This window comes from Rana temporaria, chromosome 10, assembly GCF_905171775.1.
Source record: "Rana temporaria chromosome 10, aRanTem1.1, whole genome shotgun sequence".
In the NCBI taxonomy this organism is placed as follows: Eukaryota; Metazoa; Chordata; class Amphibia; order Anura; family Ranidae; genus Rana; species Rana temporaria.
The window spans coordinates 70,066,135-70,088,766 of NC_053498.1; the positions used below are offsets into that span (position 1 = coordinate 70,066,135).

The window sequence follows — 22,632 nt, forward strand, 5'->3', positions numbered from 1 at the left end:
TAAACTACGGTACCTAGAGTTGCAGAGGAGGTCTTTTGCTAGAATTAATGCTCTCACTCTAAAGATTGCAGCGATACCTCATGTGTCACCTCATCGTTTACATTTGTGGTCACGACTTACTTATGCTTTTTCTTTGCTGCGTCAGCATGCAGGGACGGGGTGCTTTAAAAATGTTTTATTTAATTTTTTCTATTTAATTTTATTTTATTGTCCCTTTAAAAATAAGAAAATATCTCCTTTGCACTTCAAAGTATTTAGATCGCCAAAATCTGCGATTCTGAATACTGTAATATTTTTTTTTAATCGGCACCATTGGCAGCCGAGTAAACCCGCAGTGACGTGGCGACGTCGCTTCTAGGATTTAACATCGGAGACTCTATCAAAGCCGAATTGTTTGAGTCTCAGCCTAGGCGTCGGATGCCCCGGCTGGATGCTCGGGTCTCCCGGTGGGCTGGGAGACCTGGGAAGAGCGGCCAAAGGCAGATGGGAGGATAACAGCCGAGTGGCTTTTAGCCGCATCGTTTGCCATCACTAAAAAGCCAACCGCTCGCTCTAAAAAACTATACCAGGGTGATGCTTGCGGCTGCAGGTATCACCCAGGTTTTGCGTACGGTCGGTTCGAAGGGGTGAAAATACGCAGAATATTTATAGATTTTGTATGTTGAAAGGCAATACCTAGATTGGCTTTTTATACCATAATGAGAGGCCAATACTGATAATAGGTACGGGCTCCCCAACTTGAGGAATTATACAGCAATTGCTTTAACGTCAGTTGGAGAAATGCGACTCAAACAGCATGGCTTTCATTGGAGGGAACATTAGACAGCCATAACTTGGACTGCGCCCCTTGGATTCCATATTTATATAGAGACCTTTCAGATACTACTACTTTTCTTAAGATTCACACCCTGGGATTTCATTAACAGGGAGCCCTCTTTCCATTAATATGCCCTTTACTTCTGCTTTTGCTGAATCCCCCTGGGTGAGTCTCTGTCCTTTTTTAGATTTTGGATGAAGAATGGTGACAGCAGCTGCCTTAAAGTGGATATTCAGCTCTGGTTCAGAATGCTTGAGGTATGCAAACCCACATTTGAACAAGCCAGCTTCATTTTGGAATGAGGTGCTGTGGACTGATGAAATAAACATTGAGTTATTTGGTCATAACAAGGGGTGTTATGCATGGCGGCAAAATAACACAGCATTCCAAGAAAAATACTTGCTACCCACAGTAAAATATGGTGGAGGTTCCATCATGCTGTGGGGCTGTGTGGCCATTGCCGGTTCTGGGAATCTGGTTAAAGTTGAGGGTCGCATGGATTCCACTCAATATCAGCAGATTCTTGCGAATAATGTTGAGGAATCAGTCACAAAGTTGAAGTTCCACCGGGGCTGGATATTTCAACAAGACAACGACCCAAAACACTGCTCAAAATCTACTCGGGCATTTATGCAGAGGAGCAAGTACAATGTTCTGGAACGGCCACCCCAGTCCCCAGACCTGAATATCCTTGAACATCTGTGGGATGATTTGAAGCGGCTGTCCATGCTCGGCAACCATCTAACCTAACTGAACTGGAGCAGATGTTTTGTAAGGAGGAATGGTCCAAAATTCATTCATCCAGAATCTAGACACTCATTACAGGTTATAGGAAGCATCTAGAGGCTGTTTTTTCTGCTAAAGGAGGCTCTACTAAATATTGATGTGATTTTTCTGTTGGAGTGCCCAAGTTTATGCACCTGTCTAATTTAGTTTTGAAGCATATTGCACATCTTCTGTTAATCCAATAAACCTCATTTCACTACTGAAATATTACTGTGTCCTTCAGTTATTTGATAGATGAAAATGAAATTGCTGATCCAAACACCCAAACATTTATAAATGACAATCATGGAAATTGTCAGGGGTTCCTAAACTTTTGCATACAACTGTATTTGAAATTACTACTGTCTTAATTCACAATGACCCCGAACAGTTTCTCCTTTATGTTGCTCTTGGAGCTATTGGAGCGTATAGGAAGAGTACAGTCCCCTCCTGCCGAGGGGCTAATCCAGGCTTTCAGAAGGTGTGGAGGTAACAATGTCCAGAAGTGAATTAACGAACACTCTGTTCCCTATCGATAAATTTCATATGGCAACATCACCGTTCCAGACTAAAATATAAACTCCCACAAACTTAATGGAGGTATTGGCCTACCGGACTTTGAGATGCATCATGCCTCAGCTATATTCTCCAGATTAATTGAGTGGTTTCCTCGTCCACTGACTAAACCAGGGGTCCTCAAACTTTTTAAACAGGGGGCCAGTTCATGGTCCCTCAGACTGTTGGGGGGCCGGACTATGGTTTAAAAAAAATATGAACCTATGCACACATCTTATTTGAAGTACAAAAAAAACAGGAAAAAACAATACAATATTTAAAATAAAGAACAATTTTAATCAACATAAACTTATTAGTATTTCACAGATTCCCCTCATCACAGAACCCCCCTATCACAGAACCCCCTCCCTATCACAGACCCCCTTATCAGGGAACCCCCCCATCACCGATTCCTCTCCATTACAGATCCCCCCATCAAAGATTCCCCCGTATTAGGTCCCCCCATCACAAAGCCCCCCAACACAAACTTCTCTCCGAGCCCCCAATAACAGCCCCCCCCCCATCACACAGACCCCCTAACACAAAGGGAGGGGAGAGGATAGGACAGAGAAGGAGCAGTCAGGTGGAGGGTAGGACAGAGTGGGAGCAGCCAGATGAAGGGGAGGACAGGGTGGATGCAGCCAGGTGGAGGGGAGGACAGGGTGGATGCAGCCAGGTGGAGGGGAGGACAGGGTGGGAGCAGCCAGGTGTAGGGTAGAATAGAGTTGGAGCAGCCAGGTGGAGGGTAGAATAGAGTTGGAGCAGCCAGGTGGAGGGTAGAATAGAGTTGGAGCAGCCAGGTGGAGGGTAGAATAGAGTTGGAGCAGCCAGGTGGAGGGTAGAATAGAGTTGGAGCAGCCAGGTGGAGGGCAGAATAGAGTTGGAGCAGCCAGGTGGAGGGTAGAATAGAGTTGGAGCAGCCAGGTGGAGGGTAGAACAGAGTGGGAGCAGCCAGGTGGAGGGTAGAACAGAGTGGTAGCAGCCAGGTGGAGGGTAGAACAGAGTGGTAGCAGCCAGGTGTAGGGTAGAACAGAGTGGGAGCATCCAGGTGGAGGGTAGAATAGAGTTGGAGCAGCCAGGTGGAGGGTAGAATAGAGTTGGAGCAGCCAGGTGGAGGGTAGAACAGAGTGGGAGCAGCCAGGTGGAAGGAAAGATAGGGTGGATGCAGCCAGGTGGAGGGTAGAACAGAGTGGGAGCAGCCAGGTGGAAGGAAGGATAGGGTGGATGCAGCCAGGTTGAGGGGAGGACAGGGTGGGAGCAGCCAGGTGGAGGGTAGAATAGAGCTGGAGCAGCCAGGTGGAAGGAAGGACAGGGTGGGAGCAGCCAGGTGGAGGGTAGAAAAGAGTTGAAGCAGCCAGGTGGAGGGTTGAACAGAGTGGGAGCAGCCAGGTGGAAGGTAGAATAGAGTTGGAGCAGCCAGGTGGAGGGTAGAACAGAGTGGGAGCAGCCAGGTGGAGGGCAGAATAGAGTTGGAGCAGCCAGGTGGAGGGTAGAACAGAGTGGTAGCAGCCAGGTGGAGGGTAGAACAGAGTGGTAGCAGCCAGGTGGAGGGTAGAACAGAGTGGGAGCATCCAGGTGGAGGGTAGAATAGAGTTGGAGCAGCCAGGTGGAGGGTAGAACAGAATGGGAACAGCCAGGTGGAGGGTAGAACAGAGTGGTAGCAGCCAGGTGGAGGGTAGAACAGAGTGGTAGCAGCCAGGTGGAGGGTAGAACAGAGTGGTAGCAGCCAGGTGGAGGGTAGAACAGAGTGGTAGCAGCCAGGTGGAGGGTAGAACAGAGTGGTAGCAGCCAGGTGGAGGGTAGAACAGAGTGGGAGCATCCAGGTGGAGGGTAGAATAGAGTGGTAGCAGCCAGGTGGAGGGTAGAACAGAATGGGAACAGCCAGGTGGAGTGGAGGACAGGGTGGATGCACTCAGGTGGAGGGGAGGACAGAGTGGGAGCAGCCAGATAGATGGGAGGTAAGTTCTTACCTTGGAGGGTAATAAAAGAATCACTGGCTCCCTCCACTCGATAGCCTCATGGCATTTCTTCTCCTCTCTTCCTATTCCCCCTCCCACTCGGCATGTTGGGGGCTGAACTCCTTTCAGGGAATCATCATGGGGCCTGCTGGTATCCAGGACTACTATTCCCATAATGCTCTAGTTTCCCAGCTATTGGCTCTGAATGTAGCCAATAGGAGCAGGCATTGCCAGGTGAATACTCTGCTCAAGGAGAGGGAGGGGTGGAATTCCCCCGCTGCTGCGGCTCTGCCTGTGTCCCTTCTCAGAAACTGTCAGTTTTATCGCCACTGCCCTGTCACTAGTTTCAGTCCACGGGCCGGGTAAATCACACTGGCGGGCCGGATACGGCCCGCGGGCCGTAGTTTGAGGACCCCTGGACTAAACCCTCCACGATGGTCGAACAGGACATGGCACTTGTGGATCTACAGGCTCTACTCTGGGGACATAATGCAAAATTCTGCATCGTGTCTATGCTCTCCCCCCTGACCCCAGCGGTGCTATCTTTATGGTACCGTCGACAAGTCACCTTTGCATTATCTATGGATCCCAGTCTGCTAACCCCCTTGTTTGATAACACTGCACTTCCTGAATATGACACTGAATATGTCTTTATAAGAGAACATTGGGTCTTTCTGAGGTCCCTAGACATACCCTATCTCCGATATACAAAGAGATCCTTTTCCCACACACATAACATTTTACCCACCTATACACAAAAATGGTCCAGAGACCTGGAGACAGAGGCAAACCTCATTTATATTTACCCACAAGTCGTCTTCTCCTGAGTGAAACTGGAAATCGAACTATAAGCTGCTCTCTAGATGGTATTGAGATCCAGTCACTGTTAACAGAATTTTCCCCAACACTCCTGATACATGCTAGTGCTGTCACAGAGGAAGAGGAACCTACCTCCCCGTTTGGTGGAAGTGCGGTCGAGTTTGCACTTTCTGGAGCAGATTTTTGAGGTCTACAACGAAATGTATGATGACTCTCACACCCCCTCTTCTAAAGTGGCCCTTTTATCCATCCTACTGGATCCAGCCAAATCCCATAAAAAACAACTTAGATTTTTCATGTCAGCAGCACGCCAACTGATAACAAAGTTCTGGAAATCGGAGGCCCCCCTTCATAAGTGGATTGCTATGCTTAATGACGCCATGCTCATGGAGGAGATGCAGGCTATAGAAGGAGACACTTGGGACAAACACCTCAAACTGTGGTATATCTGGCTTCATTATTCATCCTCAGAAAAACTTCTAAACAGACTGTCTTTATGAAGAGTAATTTTTTGTTTTAGGTGCCCACAACCAAATTCTCCCCAGAGGACGGTTACCAGGTGTGGCAGTGATCACAAGACTGATAGTCGCCTTAAATTAATTTTGATTATAGAGCACTGATTTCATTACATCCTAAACACTGTATGTCCTTCCCTTAACCCCCCTCCACACTCTTCTCCCCTCTACCCTTGTCCTACTTAACAGTATCTGGTGACGTGGCAGGTGATTTGGCCAGTGGACAATCCACAACTTGTGGCAGGTGACGTGGCAAGTGGACAATTCACAACTTGTGGCCAGGTGAAGTGGCCAGTGAACAATCCACAACTTGTGGCCAGGTGACGTGCCAGGTGACATGGCCAGGTGACGTGGCAAGTGGACAATCCACAATTTGTGGCAGGTGACGTGGCCAGGTGATTTGGCAAGTGGATAATCCACAACGTGTAGCAGGTGACGTGGCAAGTGGACAATCCACAACTTGTGGCAGGTGACGTGGCCAGTGGACAATCCACAACTTGTGGCAGGTGACGTGGCCAGGTGACAATCCACAACTTGTGGCAGGTGGCGTGGCCAGGTGATGTGGCAAGTGGACAATTCACAACTTGTGGCAGGTGACGTGGCCAGGTAACGTGGCAAGTGAACAATTCACAACTTGTGGCAGGTGACGTGGCCAGGTAACGTGGCAAGTGGACAATTCACAACTTGTGGCAGGTGACGTGGCCAGTGGACAATTCACAACTTGTGGCAGGTGACGTGGCCAGGTAACGTGGTAAGTGGACAATTCACAACTTGTGCCAGGTGACGTGGCAAGTGGACAATCCGCAGCTTGTGGCAGGATGACGTGGCCAGGTAATGTGGTAAGTGGACAATTCACGCTAAATACAAGTACACTGCTGCTCTCTCAGCTGCTACTCACTCTGGTCTCACAAAATGGCTGAAATGGTTAAATAATACTGTTTTTTGAGCTTAGGGAGGGTCTTCTGATGTTTAACTAAATGCTTATAAATGCAAATGCGGTAAACCGCCTGCAAAATTCGTGGCAAAACGGGCGTTTTTAAATGCCGGTTTTAGCCTTTAAAAACGTGCGTTTAGCAGAGTTTGCACCGGCGTCCCGTGTGCGTGGGGCCTTAATCTCTTTGTTCTTAGCTTCTTATTTAAAGTTCTAGGGAGCTGTGTCGGAGGAACGTTAAAATACAGACTGAAGTTATCTACAGGCAGTCCCCGGATTACAAACAAGATAGGGTCTGTAGGTTTGTTCTTAAATTAAATTTGTATGCAAGTCAGAACAGGTAAATTTTTTAAGTGTCGATCCAGCCAAAAATAATATTTATAAGTTTTTTGGATAGCATAGGGAAGGATCAACACCCCGCTAACATTTGGTTTGATGTCTGTGCCCCTGTTCAGAAGATTTCACTTGATTTTCTGTCCCAATGACAAATTGGATTTTGAATATTTTGGGTTGTTGTGGAAACAAGCATTGGTGATAAAGCTTCATTGGAGACACCTTTTTTCCCATGATAACGCTTACTGGAGTGAATTTCCCTTCCTAATGGGAGATTTCCTCTCACTTCCTGTTCCACCCCTCCATTTGTAAGTCGGCTGTTTGTAACCCGGGGATCACGTGTACTGGCCAAAATCATTGGGACTTATGTTGTATCTCTGGTCTCTCCCACCACCACTAGAAATATGATCTGCAAATGTGAGTGACATACACATCTCCAATTTGCTTTCACATATGTTTATAACCCTTTGTTGTACAGTGTTTGTTACAGCAATTCCCTCTTAGAGGGTTTTCTCCCTTATATTTCACTTAAGTCATGTTAAAGTGACACTATTAGCTAGATTCAGCAAGATTGCCTTAACTTTAAGGCGACGTAGCTTAGCGTGTTTAGGCTACGCCGCCGTAAATTAGCGAGGCAAGTACATGATTCTCAAAGTACTTGCCTGCTAAGTTACGGCGGCGTAGCCTAAAGCAGGCGGATGTAAGGGCGCCTAATTCAAATTTGTCTGAGGGGACGTGTTTTATGATAATGAGGCTTGACCCGACGTGATTGACTGTTTTTTAACTGCGCATTCGCCGGGCGCCTACATATCCCAGTGTGCATTGCGGCTAAGTCCCCCGCACGGGCCTATTGACGTGGACGTAAACAACGTAAATCCCTATTCGCGGACGACTTACGCAAACGACGTAAAAATTTCGAATTTCGAAGTGGGAACGACAGCCATACTTTAATATTACTATTCCAACTATTTGATGGAATAACTTTAGGCCTGCTAATGCGTTACGTAAACGGCATAAATGTACTGCGGCGGCCGGGCGTACGTTCGTGAATAGGCGTATCTACTGATTTACATATTCTACGCCGACCGCAATGGAAGCGCCACCTAGCGGCCAGCCTAAATATTGCAACCTAAGATAGGACGGCGCAAGCCGTCGTATCTTAGATATGTTTAAGCGTATCTCTGTTTGAGAATACACTTAAACATAGGTCGGCGCAGATTCTGAGTTAGGTCGGCGTATCTACTGATACGCCAACCTAACTCTACCTGAATCTAGCTATATAACAATATCCTTAAGAGTGGTATTAAACCCAAAACCAAACATGTATTTGATTGCAGCTTACCAATCATTAGATGTGGCGGCTGCATCAGTTTTATTTTCTTTGGCTTTTATCCCTCTGTCTTTACCTGGTGATCTGGACAGTAACACACCTCCATTATTAGTGAGACAACTCTGGATGAATGAGTACAGGAGGCACAGCAGACAGCAGCATTGTCAGTCTGGGAGGGAGGGTAGTGTTAAATGTATTTGCAGATTTAGATACACCAACAAATTGAAGCCAAACTCCAGTAGCACACTTATAATTTGTTACGGCAGACTTTTTTTTCCCCTATTGGGATAAAGGTTTTGGATGAATATAATGTATAAAAGCTGATCGTTTTACTAACTCCAGCAAGTATTAAAGTGGTTTGTCTCATCCATGTAAACTGACACATTCTGCTGGAAGCTTGCATTACTGAAAAACAGATTTACTGGCTGGATCACCGGATGGAAATAGAAGAAAGAATGTCTAAAAAGGAAACCAATGTAGACATCACATCTAAGAATTGGTAAGCTACAATATAATAAATGTTTGTTTTTGGGTAGAATCTTCACCTCACCCCCCCCCCCCCCCAGTCCAGTCCAAGGTCTGAGCTCTACATATTAATTAATTATTATTTCTACTTTATATACCCGGTAAGTAGGTCCACCCATACACATGTGTACCCCCTGGTCGCCGCACGGGACCTTGTCTGGTGGCGCCTGCCTCCCTCGCTTGCAGGGTTTTTAGGTAAGCGGCTGAGCCCTTATTCCCCAATTTACTTATTGTAGTTTTTCAATGTTTTATCATTGACTGTTATCTTAATTTTAGACATGCTTCTGATGAAGCGGCTTATAGCCGCAAAACTAGTCAAGATGATTGTCGTGACCCTCAACCCACTGTCCTTCTCCCCCTTTGGGGATTACTATATTGGTGTTGTGAATGGTCGTTATTATTTTAATCTTGTTCCCCTTGTTGTGTTTCATTGCTGATGTATTTAATAAAAATGTTTTTTTTATATTTGTTATTGTACAGTTTATATTCATTTTACCAGTACCGTTATAGTCCAACTATGGGCCCAACCCCCCCCCCCCCTGATGCAATTTCTATGTTCAAAATCAAATGGATGATGGTACGATTTATTAAAGTGGTCATGTACTTTCACCTTCAGAGGCTACATTTCAAATGTAGAATGCACCAATGTAAAGAAGAGTATAACGGAGCTTCCTAAAATATTTGTGGTCACAGAGGATGCCACAATGAAAAGTATCCCTAGGGAGCGCTTATTTCAAAAAAGTTAGGCATTTTCAACTGCACACAATGCCTAAATTTGGACTTTGAATTCTAAATCCGGTTTGATTAACTGAATAAGGTCATTAAAAATTAACCAAACAAAAAAAAATTAACAGTAAACTTACATATCTTGATGTCTCCTCCAGATTTTGATCGTTCATGTCCTTGGGAATGATTTTGGTTGCTCGTCGGCCCTTACCATACGGTTTAGGTAGCTGTCCCCTGAATTCTGATTCAATGAACTGGAGATTCCAACTGCAGAAGACACACGTGCAATATAAAATAAATGGGAGATAAGGATTGAAGCGCCGGTGTAGTAATTGTACTTTTCTTTAGGAGTAGTTTAAAAGCTTCAACAAAGTTTGCTGAAAGCTCTGAAAATGCGTTGACAAAGCTTGCTGTTTGCACTGCCGTTATATAAGATGAAGCCTGTGTGAAATGGGCCTAAGGCTGAAGCTGAATGAGCATTTGGCCATGCTGCGTATCCCAGTGGCAAGACTCTACTGGTTCTTGCGGTTGGGATTGACAGCTGTGCACGGGCAGCTTGTGCAATGGTAGTCTGTCAGTGGCTGCAGCTATTCATGACTTTGCACGGCCAACTACTACCTGCTGTGATTGTGGCTGGATACACACTTTGTGCAGGTAATCACTGGCTGTGCGAATAGTCATAAATAGTTGTGGCCACAGACAGCCTGTCATTGCACTGTACAAGCTCAGCAGCTATCCTAACACAGCTGTCAATCCCCAGCTGTAGGACTCTGCAGATTCTTGTCACTGAGATCCACAGCATGGCTAAACACCCGTGCGAATGCAGCCTAAAGCTGGCCATACACTAGCAATATTTCTCATGTGCTCATAGGTGCACAAAGCAAATATTTGCAATATATTTAAAGTGGTATTATGCAAGTAAACTGAAATGTGAAATTCACCAATAGCTAATTAAGCCCCAGATATGCATAAATCTATATATATTGAAAAATGTACAAATAAAGCCACTTTTTCATGTTTAAACAAACAAAAAAAAACAGTGCTTTAATGCAGATGGTGCTTACGGCCTGATGACGTCAATGTTTGTTACTTGCTGCATGCAGTCAGAAATAAAAATGGCTTCTGACTCAGGTCCACAAATAGACATACAGAATGTTGGGTCTTATTTTGATTAAAGACTGACAAATTATGAAGAAACCATGCTCAGCATGTAAACAAAGCAGCAGAACGAACAAAAATGGAACAAATTTATTACAAATGTTGTGCAAAATACAATTACTGTATGGCTAGCTTAAAACTTCTCCACAATGCACTCCCCCCCCCCCCCCCCTCACCTTCCAGGACAGCTACTTGAGAGATGATTGGCTCCGCCCTCTACAGGAAACACAAATCAGACACACTTCCTCTGTCCCTCAGTTGTTTTGTGTTTCCAAACCTCCAGGAGTACGCACTGTTAAATTTGCTTCTTTTTTGGTCTGGTAACTGTGGTTAGCAGACCCCACTTGTTCAGATACTCAGACCGGTTGTGGCCATGTCTGCAGTATTTACTGCTCTTGCAGTCTGAGTAGTCCCCCCCCCCCTTGTCGTGTGGTTACTTGCCGTCTTTATTTTCCTGCAACTAGAAGATATTTTGCTAGGTAGAATACCTGTTAAAGCAATAACACTTACTTATCTGGAAGAAGGAAGTTGCTGGGAAACCGGTACCATTCCTTTCCAACACACACATTCACACTTTTGCCCTCTGGAACAGCGTGAATAGATGGGTCTTTGGCAATGCGATGAAACTCTGGGTATAAATCCAACGGGCCATGGTAACCTGAATATAAGTACAGAACGTAAGCACCAAACATATGTATAAGTCATCAAGTGGAGTTGACTCAATTGGGATCGCAACTGGAGCTTGGATGTTTCCCTTCTTCTAAATCACATCAAGCTCATCGGATGACCATAGATCAATTTATTTTCCAGATATAATAATTTAACCACTTCCATACAGGGCACGTATACACCTTCCCGCCCAAGCCAATTTTCAGCTTTCAGCACTGTCGCAATTTGAATAGCAATTGCGCGGTCATGCTACACTGTACCCAAACAAAATTGGCGTCCTTTTTTACCCACAAATAGAGCTTCCTTTTCGTGGTATTTGATCACCTCTGCGATTTTTTTTTTGCGCAACAACTAAAAAAAGACCGAAAATTTTGAAAAAAATTACGTTTTTATTTTTTTCTGTAATTTTTTTGTAAATAAGTACGTTTTCTCTTTCAATTACGGGCACTGATATGGTGGCACTGATGGGCACAGATGAGATGGCACTGATGGACATCGACAAGGTAGTACTGACGGGCACAGATGAGGTGGCACTGATTGGCGGCGCTGGTATGCGGCACTGATGGGCACACATAGGCGGCACTCATGGGCACTCATGGGCGGCACTGGGCACTCATGGGCGGCACAGATGGGCACTCATGGGCGGCACAGATGGGCACTGTGGGGTGGCACTGATGGACACTGTGGGGTGGCACTGATGGACACTGTGGGGCGGCACTGATTTACTTGTTGCCAGTCAGTGCCCATTTGTGGGCACTGATTGGCATCTTTTTTTTTTGCATCTTTTTTTTTCCCCATTTTTTTTTTCCAGACTTTTATTTTTTGGACTTTTTTTTTCCATTTTTTTTTTGTTTTGCCCTTCCCTGGTGGGCATCCCTGGTGGTCTATGTGGCGATCCGAGGGGGGGCTGCGCTGATAAACAATCAACGCGAACCCCCCCTGTCAGGAGAGCCGCCGATCGGCTCTCCTCGTGTCTGTCAGTCGCGAGTGAGGAAGAGCCATCAGCTCTTCCTGTTTACATCGTGATCAGCCGTGGTTGGACACGGCTGATCACGTGGTAAAGAGTCTCCGTGAGATACTCTTTACCGAGATCGGTGTTGCGGGGTGTCAGACTGACACCCCGCAACAACGATCGCTGCGATGCGCGCCCCCGGTGGCGCGCAGCGGCTCAGAATCCTGAGGACGTCATATGATGTCCAGTCAGGATTCTACAACCACTTTGCCGACGTCAATCTGTCATTGGCGAGCGGCAAGTGGTTAAACAACCTTAAAACATGTCCTCTAGACTAATGTGGGGTATACACTATAAAGCTTATTTCTGTTTAATCCAGCAGACTGAATGAAAAAACAACTTCTAGATCGCCATACTAACACATCTGATGTTAGTGCAGCAATATCCCCACTGAGCAATCGTGTTCTGACTGGGCAACCCCCCCCCCCCCCATCCGTCAGAGCAGTGAGCAACGCTCAATACCACTTGTTGCAAACGCTGATTGGATGCTGGTCTTCCAGTATGCGCGCGGGAGACTTCAATTTGGCAAGGTCCGGCGGCTGCTGGTCCTTTAGCCGAGGATCCCCGCTGCGAATGCGCCGCTGCAATCAGCGGCGCATTGCGGGGGGAATATCTCCTAAACCGTACAGGTTTAGGAGATATTCTTTATACCTACAGGTAAGCCTTATTATAGGCTTACCTGTAGGTAAAAGTAAAAAATGTGGGTTTACAACCACTTTAAGCTTTGGCAATAAAACCTGGAAGCCGATTGGTTTCTATGCAGAGCTGCACCAGATTGTACACACTCTAGTTTCAGTAAATAACCCCATATGACAAAAACTTTGCGGACAACTGGGCATCACACCTACTAATGGCCAAGTGTATGTGGACACCTGTGCAAATATTTATTATAAGTTCATGTTTACCACTGAAGGGTACTGTTAATGCTATATAAAGACATTTTATACAATGGTGTGTTTCCAACCTTAAGACAACAGTTTGAGGAAGGCTGCTTTTTTTTATCATCAGGACTATGACCTTGAACACAAAGCCACTCCATGAAAACATGGTTTGGCCAGTTGGGTGTGGAGAAAATGCAAGCAGCCTGCACAGAGCCCTAACTATTAACAAAACCTTTGTAATTAATTGGAATAAAGATTGTGAGCCAGGTCTTCTGCTGCAGCATCAATACATGACCTCACAAATGCTAAAATTCTCACAAACATGCTGCAAAATTTTGCAGGAAGTTATCTTGGAAGAGTCGAGACTGTAATGTCCTCATTAGGAGAATTCCAACTCCTTATTAATGCCCATGCTTTATTGGCTGGCCAATAAGCTCACATAAGGCCTAATTTACACCCGCAGTGCATTTATATGCTTAAAGTCTTCACTGCTGCAAATTCGATTGGGGCTGGTCTGAGGAGCCTATCCTTGCTCTGTGAAGATCCATAAAAGAAAAAAACGCACATCAATGATGTCACTTGACAGTAAATTTAAATATGTTTAGAGACACAAAGTGGCAATATTTCATATGTTAATGTATTTATTACGCTACATACAGCGGGTAAAATAAGTATTGAACACGTCACCATTTTTCTAGGTAACTATATTTCTAAAGGCACTAGTGACATGAAATTTTCACCACATGTCGGTAACAACCCATGCAATCCATACATATAAATAAACCAAAAGAAACAATTTCAGAAATTAAGGAGGAGGTCCAGCCTGGGTGAAAACATTTTTAAGTCAGCAACTACAAATACTATAGCTGCTGACTTTTCATATTAGGGCACTTACCTGTACAGGGAGCCTGTGATGGCTGCACCCTTGTTGATCTTAAGATCAACTGCAGGTGGCTGCCGTCGCCATTCCTGGTAATGGAACCAGGCAGCGAGGACTTTCTGCTTCACTCCTGGTTCCCTACTGCGCATACGAGAAGAGAGCTGCGCTTTCCAATTGGCTCAGCGGCGATGGAAAAGGAGGAGGGGGCCGAACTTCTGGGAGATCGGGCAGCGGCCTGCCTCCAGAAGTGTACCTATCAAAAACAGGCCCCCCTTTTCCCCCTTCCCCTGAAAGGTGCCAAATGTGGCACCGGGGGGGGGGGGGGGAGAATATAAGCAAGCGTTCCACTTTTGGGTGGAACTCCGCTTTAAGTTATGTGTTAAAAAGTGGAATGACACAGGGAAAATGTATTGAACACATGAAGAAAGGGAGGTGCAGAAAGACAAGACACCAGCTTTGCACAGGCTGGCTTTGCACAAGCCTTTTGCACATTTTTAATAATTTTTAGCCAAAGGTAATATAGTTACTAGGGGGACAAAAAATTGCAATATGGGCATTTTGACTCATATTTGTGTGTTTTTCAGGTGCTCCCATTAGTCTATAGGCACCAAAAATGCTTAAAGCTTGTAGATCAAAATAAGCTCATATACTAATTTGTGCTACAAACTGATACTATGCTCAGATGTGAAAAAAGTACAACTAAAAAACATAGGATGTCGGATGTTGAGTGCTTTGGAGCATTAAAGTGATACTATGGGTTAATTCATTTTTATTTTTTAAATAACAAACATGTCATACTTACCTCCATTGTGCAGCTCGTTTTGGCCCCGATCGTCGTCTTCTGGGGTCCCATGGAGGCTCTCGCGGCTCCTCCCCTCAATAGCTAACCCCCTCTGGGAAGCTCTCTCCCAGGGGGGTTACCTTGCAGGCGTGCTACCGTGTCATACAATCGGCGTCCATAGCCGCCGAGTTTATGACTCAAACCCACCCCCCGGTGGCCGCGTCATTGGATTTGATTGACAGCAGCAGGAGCCAATGGAGTGCATGTGGCGCCCCCTAGCGGGAAGCGGCGGCAGGGCTGTGTCTCTGATAAAGAGCCGAGAAGCCATGGGGAAAGCGACACAGGATCATACCCACGGAGATTCAGGGCTCGGGTAAGTAAAACAAGGGGGGGGGGTGGGGGGCCGGACACAGCAAGGTGTTTTTTCACCTTAATTGAATGGATTAACCATAGGATGCATTAACCACTTACCGACCGCACCATAGTCGAATGACGGCTACTTTGCGGCTCGATAACTCTAGGAGGGTGTACATTGACGTCCTCCCAGAATCGGGAGCGCACACGGGTCCTTTAAAAAAAAAATCTTGATTTGCAAAGAATTGTGGGAAAAAATTACAACTCCAAAAAACGAACCATGCCGCTTTCTAAATACCTTGGAATGTCTACTTTCCAAAAAAGGGTCATTTGGGGGGTATTTGTACTTTCCTGGCATGTTAGGGTTTAAAGAAACGAGATAGGCCGTCAGTACTTTAGGTGTGATCAATTTTCAGAGATTGGCACCATAGCTTGTGGACTCTAGAACTTTCACAAAGACCAAATATGCACCAATTTGGGTTATTTTTACCAAAGATATGTAGCAGTATAAATTTTGGGCAAAATTTATGAAGAAAAATTACTAATTTGCAAAATTTTATAACACAAACGAAGAAAAATGCATATTTTTTTTACAGAATTCTCAGTCTTTTTTCTTATATAGCGCAAAAAAAAAACCCATCTGTGACTTAATACCACCAAAAGAAAGCGCTATTTGTATGAAAAAAGGACACAAATTTCATATGGGAACGGTGTTGCATGTCATTCAAAATGTGAGAGCATTGAAAGCTGAAAATTGGTCTGGTTAGGAAGGGGGTTTAAGTGCCCAGTGGTCAAGGGGTTAAGGTGAAAAAATACGAGGGTTTCTAACCCCTTTAAAATACAAAACACTTAGGTGTGAATAGGGCCCATGTTTAACTGTCAGGCAACCACAATCTTTTGACCATAAAGTGTATTTGCATGCCCTGGCCTAGACAAAACACAGAAGACCTGCATATCTCTACAAACAATACTGGTTACTCAACATTCAATTTAAAACAAAGTGCAAATGAAGAACAATTCATACCTTTTAAAAAAAAAAAAGCTTGATAAAAATTCTCAGGGTTACGCCAACTTATACCTTATACAAATGTATTATGTAGGGTACAGTTTAACCTTCTTTCAGACAATTTCGAGGCACCCCATTCTAAAATGTAAAAAAATGAAACTAATAGTTTTACATAAGACAGCAGCATCCACATACATAGGACACCCAAAGTTAGAGGTGACTTATTCTTCCAAAGCAAATATATATATACATATATACAGTACAGACCAAAAGTTTGGACACACCTTCTCATTCAAAGAGTTTTCTTTATTTTTATGACTATGAAAATTGTAGATTCACACTGAAGGCATCAAAACTATGAATTAACATGGATTTATACATAACAAAAAAGTGTGAAACAACTGAAAATATATTTCATATTCTAGGTTCTTCCACCTTTTGCTTTGATTACTGCTTGGCACACTCTTGGCATTCTCTTGATGAGCTTCAAGAGGTAGTCACCTGGTGCAGCACCCCATCACTCTCTTCTTGGTCAAATAGCCCTTACACAGCCTGGAGGTGTGTTTGGGGTCATTGTCCTGTTAAAAAATAAATGATGGTCCAACTAAACGCAAACCGAATGGAATAGCATGCCGCTGCAAGATGCTGTGGTAGCCATGCTGGTTCAGTATGCCTTCAATTTTGATTAAATCCCCAACAGTGTCACCAGCAAAGCACCCCCACACCATCACACCTCCTCCTCCATGCTTCACGGTGGGAACCAGGCATGTAGAGTCCATCCGTTCACCTTTTCTGCGTCGCACAAAGACACGGGGGTTGGAACCAAAGATCTCAAGTTTGGACTCATCAGACCAAAGCACAGATTTCCACTGGTCTAATGTCCATTCCTTGTGTTCTTTAGCCCAAACAAGTCTCTTCTGCTTGTTGCCTTTCTTTAGCAGTGGTTTCCTAGCAGATATTCTACCATGAAGGCCTGATTCACACAGTCTCCTCTTATCAGTTCTAGAGATGTGTCTGCTGCAAAAGGTGGCTACTTTGAAGAACCTAGAATATGAAATATATTTTCAGTTGTTTCACACTTTTTTGTTATGTATAATTCCACATGTGTTAATTCATAGTTTTGATGCCTTCAGTGTGAATCTACAATTTTCATAGTCATGAAAATAAAGAAAACTCTTTGATTGAGAAGGTGTGTCCAAACTTTTGGTCTGTACTGTATATACAAAAAAGCAAAGATCAATCCAATGATCTCCCTTCCAAACCTCATGGCCGAGCTCGAGAAACATGGCTCACTCTCAGTCTTCTAAACAGTCATACGAGGGAAACATTAAACATCTCCCTGCCATAATCCACTCTTAGACAAGGAACTTCCACTTTAAGTACTCCTCGCCCCCTTACATGCCACATTTGGCATGTATTTTTTTTTGGGGGGGGGGGAGTGGGTACTTACTTTAGAGAGGGACTTCCTGTCCCACTTTTTCATTCAGTCTTCAGGCTGCCTAGGCGACTCCTCCTCTACCCCTAGGCTGCCACTCCCTCTAGGCAATTTTCTGGGACACATGACAGGTCCCAGATGATCACCTGTCCACTCGCACATGCGCAGTGCGCACCCAGCCGTGAAGCCACAAGCTGTCACGGCCGGGTGCCCACAGTTCCGATGACAGTGCCGTGGAGAGGCGAGAGAGAGGAGTGGGGCACCACAATGCAGCCGCATCGCTGGACCGTGGGACAGGGGAGTGTCTGTTTAATAAAAGTCAGCAGCTATACTTTTTGTAGCTGCTGACTTTTAATAAACTAAAAATAGCCTAAAATGCTGCTTTAAGTCTAAATTTCCATTTAACCACTTAAGACCCGGACCATTATGCAGGTTAAGGACCTTGTCCCCTTTTGCGATTCGGCACTGCGTCGCTTTAACTCACAATTGCGCGGTCATGCAACGTGGCTCCCAAACAAAATTGGCGTCCTTTTTTTCCCACAAATAGAGCTTTCTTTTGTTGGTATTTGATCACCTCTGCGGTATTTATTTTTTGCGCTATAAACAAAAATAGAGCAACAATTTTGAAAAAAATTCAATATTTTTTTACTTTGCTATAATAAATATCCCCCAAAAATATATTTTAAAAAAATGTTCCTCAGTTTAGGCTGATACGTATTCTTCTACCTATTTTTGATAAAAAAAAATAAAAAATTATATAGTGTTTACAAAATAGGGGATAGTTTTATTGCATTTTTATGAATAATTTTTTTTTTTAACTACTAATGGTGGTGATCTACGATTTGCCATTCGATCAGCTCAAGAGAAAAATGTCCTGGCTGATGCTGAATGAACGCTTGACGGCACTGGTACAGGACAAAATGAAGTTACCGTATTTATAGGCGTATACCGCAGACTTTTTTCCCCTTAAAATAAGGGGAAAGTCGTGGGTGCACGATATACGCCGATACCCGCGCTGAGTTTGAACTGCGCCGCCGACATATACCGAGCGCAGTACACTCGGGTACATTCGGCTAGGCTCGGCTTCGCTCGCGGTCACGCTCTGCGACGCCTCCTAGCTTTTATGCGTAAGAAGCCGCGCGTGCCCGAGTGTACTGCGCGGGAAGCGGGGATTCGACTCAGACAGCGCGGGAGGACACCACCGAGGCCGCAGATGGACGCCGGACCCGGACCGGACAAGGCCGCCGATGGATGCTGGGCAAGACACCGACGAGGGGCATTCAAACCAAGTATTTTTTTTTTCTGAAATTTCTCTTCCAGGCTGGGGGTGCACGCTATACGCGGGTGCGCGCAATACCCCGATAAATACAGTATTCCATAAAGTCTGGGACCCATGTCTTGGGTATCTTACCAATGACCTGAGGACACTGGCGATGTAGTTATGATCCTACTTGATGGATTTTGGGGTCCTGGACGGTAGCTCTCATATTTCTTTCTTCCTTTTTTCTTCTTTACTTCCCTTCTTTTTTTTCTCTCAATTTGTCTTTCAAGTGCTTTCCAACACTGGCCCTTTTTGCTCAGATGTTGGAATTAGCAGCAAGATGGGCTTACAATTTTGTGCCCGAGGACTTTTGCCCTGGGATACGCACTGTTAGATATGTTGTTCCTGAAAGGTTACTCTTTGGGTGGTATCCTGTTTTTTTTTTCAGAGTTTGTGTACTTTTTTTTTATAACTTACTGCATTACTTATATGGTATATGTATGGGTCCTTGACTGCGTTTGCCAATGCTGGTGGATGTGTAGAAACGCTTTTGTACTGTTGTATACATCTTTTAAATCTTTTCAATAAATACCATTGAATATAAATAACACTGCTTTAGAGCCGGTTCACACTGGGGCGATTTTGGATCCGACTTGAAATCGCCTCAAGTCGTCCCAAGTCGTGCTGTCAAGAAAAACAATGCAAGTGAATGGGAGTGGTGTTAATACACACTACTCAAGGCGATCCGACTTCAAAAGAAGTTCCTGTACGACTTCAATCCGACTTGTAGGCGATTCCTACCCATTGATTTCAATGGAAGTAGCTTTCAAGTCTGATCACTGTTCATAGTGAGGCGATTTTGCAGGAAGCAGAGAGGAATTTACCCAGAAGCCACCAGGTACTCCCCTGTCCCCAGGCAGCCCCCACCTTCTTCCCACCTTCTTGGCACGGATTACTTTCACTTTCTTAGTACGTTGTCTCTGTTTGCAGCAAGGCTGTCAGAGTTAGGAAAGAGGCCGTGGATAATGAGTCCCTTATAAGGCTGGTAAAAGAGAGACCATGCCTCTACGACAAGAGGGACCCCTTTTACAAGGACCAAATGAAGAGGGACAATGCCTGGCTGGACATTTCTCGCCTGAGGATTGGGGCATATTGTCTGAGACCGACCGCACTGCCAAAAGTAAGTTTAACCTTTTTATTATATGTCTATTTTCCTTGCCTAGGCATGCTGGTTGTAGTTCCATACATGCCGCTTGTTTGCACAGAGAATGGCGGCATGAACTCCCTCTTGAAGACAGCAACAATAGAGCACACCGGCATCAATAGATCCCCTGGCAGGAACAGTATATCCCATGCTGGCAATAGTAGATGCAGACAGGAACCATAGATTCCCCAAAAAAGTAGATCCCTAACAGGAACACTAGTTCACATGATAACAATAGATCCTTGACAACACTAGATCCCTGGCATGAACAATAGGTCCCCCAACAACAATAGATCCCTGAAAGGTACACAAGTTCACATGAGAACAACAGTAGATCCTTGACAAAACTAGATCCCTGGCAGGAACAACAGATCCCCCAACGACAATAGATCCCTGATCGGAACACTAGTTCACATGAGAACAATAGATCCTTGACAACACTAGATCCCTGGCATGAACAATAGGTCCCCCAAAAACAATGGATCCCTGAAAGGTACACAAGTTCACATGAGAACAACAATAGATCCTTGACAACACTAGATCCCTGGCAGGAACAACAGATCCCCCAACAACAATAGATCCCTGATCGGAACACTAGTTCACATGAGAACAACAATAGATCCTTGACAACACTAGATCCCTGGCAGGAACAATAGGTCCCCCAAAAACAATAGATCCCTGATCGGAACACTAGTTCACATGAGAACAACAATAGATCATTGACAACATTAGCTCAATAGCATGAACAATAGATCCCCCAACAACAATAGATCCCTGATCGGAACACAAGTTCACATGAGAACAACAATAGATCTTTGACATTACTAGATCCCTGGCAGGAACAACAGATCCCCCAACAACAATAGATCCCTGATCGGAACACTAGTTCACATGAGAACAACAATAGATCCTTGACAACACTAGATCCCTGGCAGGAACAATAGGTCCCCCAAAAACAATAGATCCCTGATCGGAACACAAGTTCACATGAGAACAACAATAGATCCTTGACAACACTAGATCCCTGGCAGGAACAACAGATCCCCCAACAACAATAGATCCCTGATCGGAACACTAGTTCACATGAGAACAACAATAGATCATTGACAACATTAGCTCATTAGCATGAACAATAGATCCCCCAACAACAATAGATCCCTGAAAGGAACACTAGTTCACATGAGAACAACAATAGATCCTTGACAAAACTAGATCCCTGGCAGGAACAACAGATCCCTCAACAACAATAGATCCCTGATCAGAACACAAGTTCACATGAGAACAATAGATCCTTGACAAACTAGATCCCTGGCAGGAACAACATATCCCCCAACAACAATAGATCCCTAATCTATTGTAACGCACAGAGAGCATTTTAGACACAGGAAAACAGGGAACAGGGAAGAAGAAATCAAACAGGAAGAAGAATGATGTCAGAAGAGCTTAGTAGCTCTGATTGGCCATTTCTGACATTCCCTGTCCTGGAGGCGATTTATAAATCGCCCCAGATCGCCTCAGGTCGCCCTGTGGTTCACATTCAAGTCATGTCGGAATCGCCTCTGGAAGTCGCGCTGGAAGTCGGATCGCCCCAGTGTAACCCGGCTCTTACAATCACTTTAAACCTTGAATTGCTGTACTACTATGTCACAATTGCGTGGATTCATCATGGGTTTAAATTAGTTGGTGAAGAATACAACATATCGCCTCATCACTGCTTGTCAAACACACTCGGATAGCTTTTCAGGGGAGCGGCAGTGCCTGCTGCACTTGTGAATGAGCCCTTAGTTGCATTCAGCAGAGGCACCCTTAGGGCTCTTTCGCACAAAGTTGGGAGTAGTAAGATTGTGGTTGATTCAAGGATTTACTGCCCCCAATCCCTACCCCCTTGAGCTGCTGAGGCAGCAGCCAAAAGGTGTACACATGCCAGAGCAGGAATTAAATCCCCTGTTGCTTTTGGTGGGTGCTACAACCTGGCAAATTTCGACCCATTCAAGTAAATGGGGTCATTCTGCCAGCTTCCCGCAGCTGCATACTTCTGTGGGGTCCAAGGGGTTAAAGCAGATGGTGAGAAAGCAACACAACACTGACTGCTTTAACCCTTTGTTTGCTGCACTACACAATGTTTCAGGGCATTTGCAGAGCGGCCTCATTCACTTGTATAGGTCATGCCTGGCAGGTGCTATACCCACCAAGGCAGGGAGTATACCTCTTGCTGTGGCATATGTACACTCCTGGTCACTGCAGCTAAAGGGGGTGCAGTTGGGGCAGGGATTGTAAAAACACAGCTCACCTATGGGGATTTAACCACCCCCCAAACTACAAATGTAAATGAACCCTTACTGTTCGGGGGCCCCAATAAAACTGCTTTCACACTGATGTGCTGCAGTTTACCTGCACCACAACCCAGACGACCTTCCTGGGTTAGCTGTGCTTTGCCATATACTTCTATTATATCCTGCAGGTGTGCTGCACTTTCTGAAAGTGCGCCAAAAAACTCATACATTCAGAAAGTGCACGACAACTGCATAAAATAAAAGAAGTCTATGGCTAAGCACATCATACCCACAAAGAAGCTGCAGGTACACTGCACTGCACATGCAGTGTGCATATCTCAGTATATCAGTGTAAAAGCAGCACTATACTATTATGCCCAAAGTATTGCTTCACAATGGCCTAAAGATCTCTTCTTTCCTGCTGCTGGAACCACTCTGGAGACA

General features: G+C 44.9%; 1 protein-coding gene across 5 annotated transcripts in view; it reads right to left on the reverse strand.

Annotated features, from left to right (window-relative positions):
- ALG9 (ALG9 alpha-1,2-mannosyltransferase) overlaps window positions 1–22,632 on the reverse strand; it is a 227,939-nt gene that overhangs the window by 83,908 nt on the left and 121,399 nt on the right. For all 5 annotated transcript variants that reach the window (XM_040325408.1, XM_040325407.1, XM_040325404.1 and 2 more), the window contains exons 12-13: window positions 10,943–11,090; window positions 9,412–9,541 (exon numbers count right to left, since the gene is read on the reverse strand). In XM_040325408.1, the coding sequence (XP_040181342.1) occupies window positions 9,412–9,541; window positions 10,943–11,090 (278 nt within the window). The remainder of the gene's footprint in view (window positions 1–9,411; window positions 9,542–10,942; window positions 11,091–22,632) is intronic.